Below are 11050 nucleotides of genomic sequence, written 5' to 3' on the forward strand. Positions count from 1 at the left end.
CCCCCCCCCCCCCGTGAATATGTTTCTACACATTAATGCTTGTCTGGACCACCGTGCTCGCCCAAGAAATTGCCCATAAAATAACCTTCTAAAATATAGGCCTCAATAGTGTGGTTTATGTTTTTGTTACCCTGTGTACTATTAAATGTATTTGTGTGTCTTATCATGCAGTGTTAGTGCCCGTGTCAGCTTTTATTGGCTAATTCAAGGAATTGAATCCATAACCAGTTTCTGGCTCATCAGATTGATGAGACTTGTAGAATTATCATCAAGACGTTAACTGTTAGGGATACATCATTCCCCCCCCCCTCCCCCTCCCTTCCTACTAGAAATGCTTTTTGATAGTGAATAGGGGTGAATTTGGTAAATAACTAAATTTGTAATACCCCCTATTAAAAAGTATCAAACAGTAGAAATAATCTCCTCCTGTAAAGCCAAATTTTCTAGTTTCTTACAAATCTTCGAAAATATATTATCTCGCCCCTGTCAGCTTGTTGAGTTTTAATATTGATATCGATAACAATTTGATATTAAGACACAAATTGAGCATAAATGAAAAGATTGTAATTCTTTAACTCGAGCTTTTTAATTGCTGATCTTTGTTTTCTGTTTTTATTCATAAATTATGCAATGTCTGGAAAATACCACATGGAGGTGGTATTCAAACCAGGCAGTCAAATCAAGTAAACTTGAAAGTTCCAGCTCTAAAGACTGAAATATACCGAAATTTGTTTAGCACAAGCTTATGCGAAGAAAAAAGAAAAAACGTATCCTTGAATTATTGATAGGAATTTGAATTGTCAATCTAATTTTTTATTCCTTTTTCAATTTCATAATTCAAGCTGCATGAAATACTAAAACCTCTGGTTTAGTCAGACCTTGTTATTAAACTACTTATTTTTACTCAATATACATTATACAGTACTGAGTACACCCCCTTTCTAAGCCTTAAAAATATTATTTTATTTTCTAAAGAAAAATAAATATTATTCTCTAGAAAGGAATTTATTTTTTTCCATCTTCAAAGAGAAAATTAATTGTTATGATTAATATATTTTCTGTCTGATCAATTTTTTTTTCTCTTCAATGTCTGATAATGGATTTGATATCGGAACAAATTACAGTATTATTGATTTTCCGCAAAAATTTAAATCTGAAAAAATAAGTTTTCCATTTTTGATAAAAAGATATTGAAATGTTTCATAAAACTATATTAAAAGTAATTATTATATTAACATAAGGAAAAACATTAAGGAAAAACATTTAAGCTTGACTTCTATTAAAGAGAGTTTCAACGTGTCAACAAATTAAATTTGCTGGAACAAATTTGAGCCAGTTTCTTCTCATCTGGTGCCATAGAACTCTGCTCGTCAATTCCTAATTTATTGATTACAGAAAAAAAATTGCCCGTGATCATTTGAAGATAGCTGCAATCAATCAATGATTACTCATTTAAAGGGACTGTAAGCGTAATTTCAAGTGACCTTCCATTTATAAATAGGCATGTCTGAAGTCTTTAAGTCTTTTGTCCGAACAACGATGAGGTAGATACCTTCGTTTGTATAGCTGAAGATTGAGTGCAGGGAGACTCGAGGTTACAGTGTACATTGTTATAGAGATGTCAACGATAGTGTAACGTAACGTAAAATGTACGTTTTTGTACGTTACGTCACAATAATGTGTAACGTTTGGATATATTCTATATAACGTGAACGTTAAACGTTAACGTTATAGGAGCTCATACCTAACGTTAAACGTTAACGTTAGAGGAACATACCCCCAACGTTAGCGTTTTGTGGAAATGTAACGTTATTTTTCTAATATCTACAACTTTTTTGAACATAACGTAAAGAAATGTTTTGTTTCCAAAGGGAGCTTGAAAGTCTAACGTTTGAAAAATGAATTGTGATTTGATTGAATATCGTAACGAAAGGATTTCTATTTCAAAGTTCAACTTATAAAAAGTGTAACGTTGTATAACTGAAAAATGCATTACTGTTTATGAAAACGTTTTGAAACGTTTTCCCTTATAATATAATAAAAAATTCAACGTTGCAGAAATGGGTTATTATTTTAATAATCAGGAAACGAAAGTTTTTTACAGAGTAAAATTTCAATAATGTAATGTATAACATTTAAAAAAATGTAATTCTGTAAATCAAAATGTTTCATAACTTTTCTCTGAATACTAAATTGATTAGTCTAACGTTAGATATATGTCTGATGAAAATGTTGTTCATAAAACGCTAGACTATGAGGGCTGAGTTTTAATTTTAAAAACGTAACAATAATTCTGCCAATCAAAACATTTCAAAACGTTTCTAATATATCAATGTAAGAGATTCAACTGATGATAATAAGAGCAAAGACTTATGGTTTTTCATTTCAAGTTTAAAGAAAATGAGTTTATGCCAAAAACTCTAATTTTCATTTAATATATCTTTGCAACCCGATGTCGCAGACCATTAATATTGAAATTTACAAGGTTTAAACCATCGGGTTTGAAAGATATAGGGATTAGTAAATTTGAAAAAAAAACTTAATTCCATTCTAAAGTGTAAACGAGTTTTTTTTGTAACATGCTATTTGTGAAAATTCAAATCTTATAAATGTTTCTTGGACATCAAAGGTTTGATTTGCCATTGTTTGAGGAAACCCACTTAAACTCTGGAAAAGGAAGACGACATGAAGAAATTTTACATATGCATTTTCTGTTTTAAAGAAAATGATTTACTAATTGCAAAAAATAAACTTTTAAGTGGAACGGGTCTGTGAACAAACACAATTGCTGGGTTTCATGTTTATTTGACTACTTGAAATCATAACTTCAGTTGGCATGGTTCATGTTTTAGGCTGAAAAATTTAGAAATGTAGATACTAAAATGCAACAATATTTTATCAAATTGAAAATGTGTGTTATGTTTTATTCATCAATAGATTTTTATGAAACTTTAAAAAAGAAAAAAAAAGATTTTTAATTAAAAAAGAAAAAAATGTTATATAATTTTACTTCGCGCTGTTTGTGTTAAAAAAATTTAGCACTTGTCTTCCTATATTTGATATTTTTTAACCCCAAACATGAACTCTGAAAACATTTTCATTGTGGTTTGTAAACTAAAGCTAATGCCGCTTTTTTACTCACGTTGTAAGTAACATAAAAAAAAACACAAAAAGAACTAAAAATTCGCCACAAATTATAATTTTCTAATCTCTGCATCTTTGCAAGCTGGTGTTGTAGACTTTTGATATTTCAAGCTATGACTTATGTTAGATAATAATGTCTAAAGGAATTGAGTTGTTCACAAACTTATATTTCTAATCCCTATATCTTTGCTACCCAATGTTGTAGATATTTTAAACTATGAATTCTGTTAGATAGAAGAAAAGGATGAGTCTGCATTGCGTAAAAAAAAAGAAAAAATGCAAAAGTGGTTTGCCTTGCCGAATTTTAACTCATTATATGAAGTGTCCCAAAACATGTCTATTTTTAAGCTCGTCAAATACACGATGATAATTTCAAGTGATCCTCCATTTAAAGAGGGCCATGCTTGATTCCCAATAATAACGTGTATACCTACATCTGATTGATGATTTGAAAATTAGGAGTGTTTTCCTATCTTGTAAATGTATGCTGGACGTTCAGGGTGATTGATTTGTGACTTTTTTTAGAACTCAGCCAGCCGCCCACCTGAGGTCGCTGCGTTTCAAATTAATAAAAATATTGTAATAAAAAAAAATTCAATAGGGTTGCGAATTGACAATTTAATATTGAAGAAATCGTCGTAAGGCCTAAAAAAATATTTCAAAAAGTAAATATGATACATCTTTTTTTATAAATTTCATGCTGAATTCAGATTCGAAAACCATTTTTGAATATATTAAAATCTAAAGAAGTTATGTCCAAAAAACGGTACTAAATTCCGGTTGTAAAACTTTTTAATGTTTTTGATGAGTTTTTTAGCTCTGACTCACTCAATTTTCAATTTTTTTAAACATGAAATAAAAAATGAAATTTTTTTGTGGCCTTACAGTGAAAACGGAGCGACTTCCGGTGGGCGGTTGGCTCTTTTCCAATATTGATCACCCCTACTGGACATGCCACTCCATAAATGGAAGGTCATTTGAAATTACGTCTCTAGTCCCTTAAAGACCCACTTTGAGTTGAAAGTCTAATGCTAAAAACTTTCATAATGCATATTCTTCTACTGCACATTCTCTAAAAAGGTTAACAAAACAACTGCAACATACAGGATGAGTAAAAAAATGTAATTATCACGGAAAAAATCTTGCAATGCTTTCATTTAGAAACAATATTATTTTAATAAAGTGTAATGTTAGAAACATTAAGGCTTGAACATTTTAATACAAAGCAACGTATAGAACATTTTTTCAAATCTTTCTTAGAAACGAAACTAATTAACAGTTTTGATTGTCAGTTGTAAAAAAGTGTAACAAAAAGTTTTCACAATAACGTTTCGATAAATCGTAACGTAAGAAAAGGTGCATTTTAGTAAAATTTCTAAACGTAATTAAAAGAGTTTATATTGGAAAAGTTAAGATAAAACGTAACGTTAACAAAAAATATTCTTTGCACTGAAATGCATTGTAACGTACAGAACTATGCCCCAATGACGTTTTATTAAAGCAAAACGTTTGTCATCTTCTAGATCTTAAACTAAGTGAAAGTGTAACGTAAGGTCTCTGAAAATATTTACCTTGCATGAAAGTGGAACGTTAAAAAATTGTGGTTATATTACATAAGCTTTAACGCAACGTTGGGAAAGTTTTTTAAAACATCAAATGCAAAAGCGTAACGGAGCTTACTGTTTTTTTCAACAACATTTAATAAAGCTTAACGTTGTAAAAGGTATTCAAGTGCAGAAAATTCATTTCGTAACGTCACTCTATGCCATAAAATTTCATAATGTGCAACGTAACGTTTCAAACGTTAATACTTTTGATGAACACTATCGTAACGAAAGCTAAAATCTAGAAAAATCAAAACGTTGACATCTCTAACATTGTACTCTCTGTGCTAGTGTACACAGGCACTGTTACTTGGCACTTAATTTCCCGCTATATGAATATCTGCGAAAACCTTGATTGAACAAAGGTTTAAAGGGTATCATTCAAGATCGGTTAAGCCTCTCTATAAATGGAAGGTCACTTGAAATTACGCGTACAGTCCCTTTAATGTTTTATTTCCTGTAGGCTATCTGACAAACTGTTGCCTTGTATTGTCCTTGTTCTCCCTTCTCATCCTGGGCATTGGAGCAGGAGTTCACTCATACAGGACATTCATTGTTAGGAGGTAGGAGGAATCCAGGGTGCTTCGTGTCCCCGTATCAGGGGTGCATTTTTTTTAGAATTAACCCCCGGGCCGAATAAGGAAAAAATGATAAATTAGATATCTAACCACTTTTTGATATGTCTAGCCCAAAAATTCAATTGTTTACCCGATTAAGCGAAACATACCTAAAAAATAATTTTGCGCTACCTAACATCTGGAGGGAAAAATAAACCTAAAAAAGTGATATTTCAAGAATTATACACCAATGAATTTTATATGACCCGACATTTATTGCGTTACATGACCGATTCCCAATAGTACAATTTAAACCTGTTTCTGAGTAACAACAAGGAGGATATCGTTTTCTTCTATTTTGAAATTAATTCTTTCTGATTTCTTTCTAGTCTCTGCTGAACAATGGAATCCGCAATTCAATTTTCAAAATTGATTGAAAATGATAATATTTAGATAAAATTTTTTTTACATAATCTAAGGTGTGAAGAGGGGGTAAAGGGTCGGATTACTACTTTCGATTGAGGGTCGTTTGAAATACCGTACACAGCCCCTTTGATAACACAAGCGAAAATTCAAAGTTTGCACAAGTAATAAAAATTTCCAGATTTCTTCTAAAATTCCCAATTATAATCTGTTTCCTGTTTTAAGTAACTACGCCGGCATGTGTCGTCTACCACTGAGAGATATATTCTCTGAATCCACCATTATTGGCGCTACTGTCAGGGTAAGTGTTAGTATTTAATCTAATAAATACATTAAACATATTTTATTAACAATAATTCATCATAACCTTACTAGGTTGTAATTGGGCGTTTTGTTAATGGGTGTTTAGTACCCACTCGTACAAGGAAATGATTCTGTACTGTACTGTACTGTACTGTACTGTACTGTACTGTACTGTACTGTACTGTACTGTACTGTACTGTACTGTACTGAACTGTACTGTACTGTACTGTACTGTACTGTACTGTACTGAATTGTACTGTACTGTACTGTACTGTACTGTACTGTACTGTACTGTACTGTACTGTACTGTACTGTACTGTACTGTACTGTACTATTCTGTATTATACTGTACTATACTGTATTATACTATACTATACTGTACTGTACTGTACTGTACTGTACTGTACTATACTGTACTATACTGTATTATACTGTACTAAACAGTACTGTATTGTACTGTACTGCACTGTACTTTATTGTAGAAGATGATGGATGAAGAGTTGTACAGAGAAATGATTGAAGAACATGAGAGAGAGGAAGTGGAAAGTCTCCAGCTTCTGCCCGATTTAAAGGTAAGTCATAGAAGGGCCTTTATTCCCCCCCCCCCTTTTCGGCTGAATTTGGGGAAGTTAGTGATTTTTTCAGGGAAAATATTAATGATTTTTTGGTGTTCCAAATTTCGTTTTTATTTTTCCGAATTCATTAATATTCTGAAAATTATACACCTGAAGTCATAAAATATTCAAGGCTTTGAGTATGTCCCATTTTGATATTGAACGTACCTGCATCTCATTTCTAGTTTTCACTTATTCATTCGTTTAAGGGACTTTCGTTGCAAATTCTAATGGGCCTCTAGTTGCCCGATTCACAGCTGTAAACTTTAAACCTATTCTTGATCAGTAACACTGCAGATATTGTCGATTTTCTTGGTTTATATTGTTAACTTAGACAATTTCTTGTTTCTGTAGTAGAAATCCGCAAGTCACTTATATAGAAAAAAAACGATTAAAATAATAAATTTAAAAACGTGTTCAAAATAAGTTTAATCTTATCATTAACTTTATTTATGAGCAGATATCAAGTTGCATGACTAATCACGTATCTCATAAAATCATTGAAAAGTAGAGATATATTTGTAGTATAAAGTTATTTAGAGGCTTTATTTAAAATTTCAAACATACATGGGCAAAAATATAGTTCTATTTTTTTTAAATATCTTGTAGTTCTTTTTTCTAAAGTTCTTTAATCTTTCGTGTTTTCTTTCTATAAGTTGAATTTTAGTTAGATTTATAATTGTTAATTTTTAAATCTGTTTTTTTAGAGATCTTTCGAGTTCGATTTCGACATCGACGTTGAGGAGGAGAACTACGAGGTTGTAGAACTCCCAGAGCTCTTCATGGGAAGATACATGCATGATTTCCAGGTATACTGACAGTAGTAACTAGCAGCAAATAATAGTGGTTTTATTGTCGTCTTCATTATTCCTTCTAATTAAAGATGTTTTATTTTAAATTGATCTATTTCCATATTTGAAGACGGGTTTGTCCGATGTCCCTGGACAATTTATAAAGGGAAATTATTTGTGATAGGTTTCTGATATAGGGGTTTTATTTTTTTATTTTTTATGACATAACGGGTCATGTATATTTCCATAAAACTCGGGCTTATTTCAGCCGCATATTATAAATATTTTATAACATTAGATAAGTAACTATTATAACTAAAAATTATTTTTTCTAAAGTTGTTTTATCAATATTTTGAATAAGAAAATTATGGATATTTCAGGAAAATTACACCGTGATTATTGACTCTCTCCGTGACCGTTGCTACATCCTAGACCTAGACAGGACACTGGTTCCACCTCCAAGGTAATTTAGGGGTGTTTATTATCTCGAAAAATCATTTTGCTTCCCCCCTATCTATACCATTCATCAAAAATCACCCATCTCCTCTCCCCTCGGCCCCCACAGTAAGAGATGGATCGTTTCCACTTTTTTGAAAAACGATCGTTTCTTTTTAAAATCGACGAAGAATAAACGAAAAACGGACCGACCGTTTCTTTAACCGACCGTTAAATACGACTATTCGTTAATGACCGTTAACGACGACCCATCGTTAACGAGCATTTAAAGAGATAATACATTTTTTGAGGAAAAACTGAGGTTAGTAAACTTACAGGTTATTTATCTCAATTTAAAAAAAACATTTACGACCATATTCATAACCTTATCTCCCTAAACAGAAATTGAAATTAATTGTCTCGACTCAGATTCATTAGCGAGAAAAATTTTTCGTTTTCTAAAAGTTCAGAACGAGTGCGCGGTTCGTTTTCATAAACAATTGTTACTTTCTAAAAACGAAACGATCGTATTTTAAAATAAAATAAAAAATAAACGAAAAACGATACTTTTATCGATCGTTTTAAAAATGATTAACAACCCCCCTATCCACAGTGTAAGTATAAAGAGGGGGGGGGGGTTTGATATAGACTAATTATGATCAAAAATGAATAGTTAAGTTTTAAAATGTTTAACAAATAAGTTATTTAGATATTTTTTAACATTTTTTTTAATTGTTTAAAACGTTACATTAAAACAACTTTTTAATTTTTTAACCTGTTTAGGGACATGTTCGACATGATCGAGAAGATGAAGAGAGGGGTGTACGATGTAAACTTCCAGGAGATTAAGAAGGTATTCATTCATTTATTTATTTTTTAATTCATTCATTTATTAGTGTATTTATTTAATCTTTCATTTAATCATTTGCCCAATCATTTATCCTATAGTTCAAACTTGCAATTCCCATTCTTTTAATTCATCTTAAATCAATTTTATCATATATATACATATATTTATTTGTACTTCATTCATGTACTTATTCAACCTTTCATTCATTATTTCAATCCTCCCCATTGCATATCATTCATTCAAAATCTGTTCCCTAAAACCCAAGATAAAATTATAAATATTTTCTAAAAATTATCTTTCAATTTAAAGCGTTATTCTAAATAAACCATCAAAACTTAAATTCGCTAATTTTTTTTTTACGTCACCATAAAAACATTTACTTTTATTATTTATTTTTAATTTATTATTGTTGTTGTAGAATTATCGTAGACCTGCTGAGGAGCTACTCAACTTGAACGGTTTTGGAAACCTGATTATGCGCGCATGCGCAAATAAACAATCCTACAAGTAAGTTCACTCAAAAGCAATCGATCCGGAAAGAGGCGTAGTGAGGGGGGCGACTGGGGCTCAGCCCCTCCCCCTTGACCAGTGAAATCTATGAACTTCAGGGGGTTTTCAGGCCCCATTGGTTGCTGAGCTCCCCCTCTGGAAGAAAATATTACGCCCCCCCCCCTGGACAAATTCCTGACTACGGCCCTGAATCCGAATCAACTGGATTCACACACAGCCGGATCCGTGTCCAGTTTGAGAATCCGGATCAACAATATTCCTAGCCGGATTCATGTCATTTCTTAATGCTCATTCCACTTAATATACCCAAAAATTCATCAATTTCTCCCAAACCCTTGACAATTTTTTTTTTAAATCTCACAGATTGGAGACAAATATGTTGATGGGGGCCGGGGGGGAATGAATTATGATGATTTGGGGGGTATGATAGTTGGATTATTAAAAGGCAAGTTTTTCACGCTTTTTTTGATACTTCTAATCCAAAAAATCTATTATTTTATTATTTATTATTTTATTATTATTATTTTAGTGAGAGAAAAAAAACATATATAAAATTTACTTTTGGGGATAAATATTATTTTCTAAATAGGGGAGGGAACGATTTATTAGGAAAATATACACCCCTGCTTGAGGAGGGAGAGATCGTTTAAATTTAACAATTAATCATAAAATATTTTGTGTTTCAGGCTGGAGGAGCTGGTTGGAGATATCCTCGTAAAGAGGGATACTGGATCTGCAGATCTTGAGAAGTTTGGAGAATTCACTGGATCCTCAATCCTTCAGTACCATATTGTCAACCTAGACTAAACTCAGACTAACTCCGGCTCCGATTATTTAAAATGTCGTCTTTCAGTTGTTTAGTTTAGTCCGAGCTGGAAGGATTAAGACTTCTACACTCTGTCTACAGTCTTAATTAATAATTATTCCGCTTAACTTTACTGAACATTCTTAGGAGCATTCCTTTCGGGGCATACCAAGGAATGTACATCAGGAACACTCAATATCATGCTTACAAAGTAGTGTACTGCAATATTTTGTAAACAACGATATTAGGGCTCTAGGTGTTTTTTCTTTTGTCTGACAGTAAATGTATATTGTATTAGTACGTAAACTATTTTATTCCTACGTAAAGTACACGATAGCCAATTAAATTTCAAATTTTTATGAAAAATCGTAACGTGTAACGTATTGAGTTGGAAGTACCAGAGTAATAGTTTAATATTTAATCAAATATATTCATACAAAATTTACTGCACAACAAGCAGTAAAAAATATACTCTAGACATAGCCGACAAATAAATAAACTAAAATTCTATCTTTTAAAATATTTTAACCATATTTCGTACAAAGCAAATAAAATATTGATATTCTAAAAATTTCGGCACCTTAAAAGATTGTATATTTATCTAATTTAAAGATATAATCAATAAAAAAAATTTGTTGTAAAAGCGTAATATTATTATTGTTCTAGTGTAAAAATTGCAAACTCTATAATATTTCTGGCCACAATGAATACAGGTCGCTGGGGTTTCTTGGTTTCTAATTCAATTGTTAGTCTTAGTGGGATTGGTAGGGGGGCGGGGGGGATGAATAATCACTAGTCTTCATCTATTTTTCATCTTCAAACTTTTGTGTTATTACGCAAGAGATGAAATGTAATACAGACCATAGACTTCAGCCATTAAGTACAAAGAAAGCCACTTTCAGTTTCATTTATCCACTAGAGGCATCTAGCGACTGACTCCGACAATTACCTGTTTTACATCGAGTAGCCTGGTTTGGCGGATGAAAGTATACCGTATCACCACTGCCTTGACA

The 11050-nt window shown here is 31.8% G+C and overlaps 1 protein-coding gene across 1 annotated transcript; it reads left to right on the forward strand.

Moving 5' to 3' along the window:
- Positions 1 to 5211: 5211 nt before the first annotated feature.
- On the forward strand, positions 5212 to 10545 carry LOC111718396 (uncharacterized; the record flags this gene model as incomplete). The annotated part of the gene is given in 8 exon segments (XM_023493974.1): positions 5212 to 5311; positions 5954 to 6029; positions 6514 to 6603; positions 7353 to 7454; positions 7818 to 7900; positions 8656 to 8725; positions 9141 to 9229; positions 9919 to 10545. Coding segments are annotated over 8 exon segments (731 nt in total), but the record flags the coding sequence as incomplete, so codon positions are not given.
- Between the last annotated feature and the right edge of the window lie 505 nt (positions 10546 to 11050).

Source organism: Eurytemora carolleeae, unplaced genomic scaffold (genome assembly GCF_000591075.1).
Source record: "Eurytemora carolleeae unplaced genomic scaffold, Eaff_2.0 scaffold74, whole genome shotgun sequence".
NCBI classification, from domain to species: Eukaryota; Metazoa; Arthropoda; class Copepoda; order Calanoida; family Temoridae; genus Eurytemora; species Eurytemora carolleeae.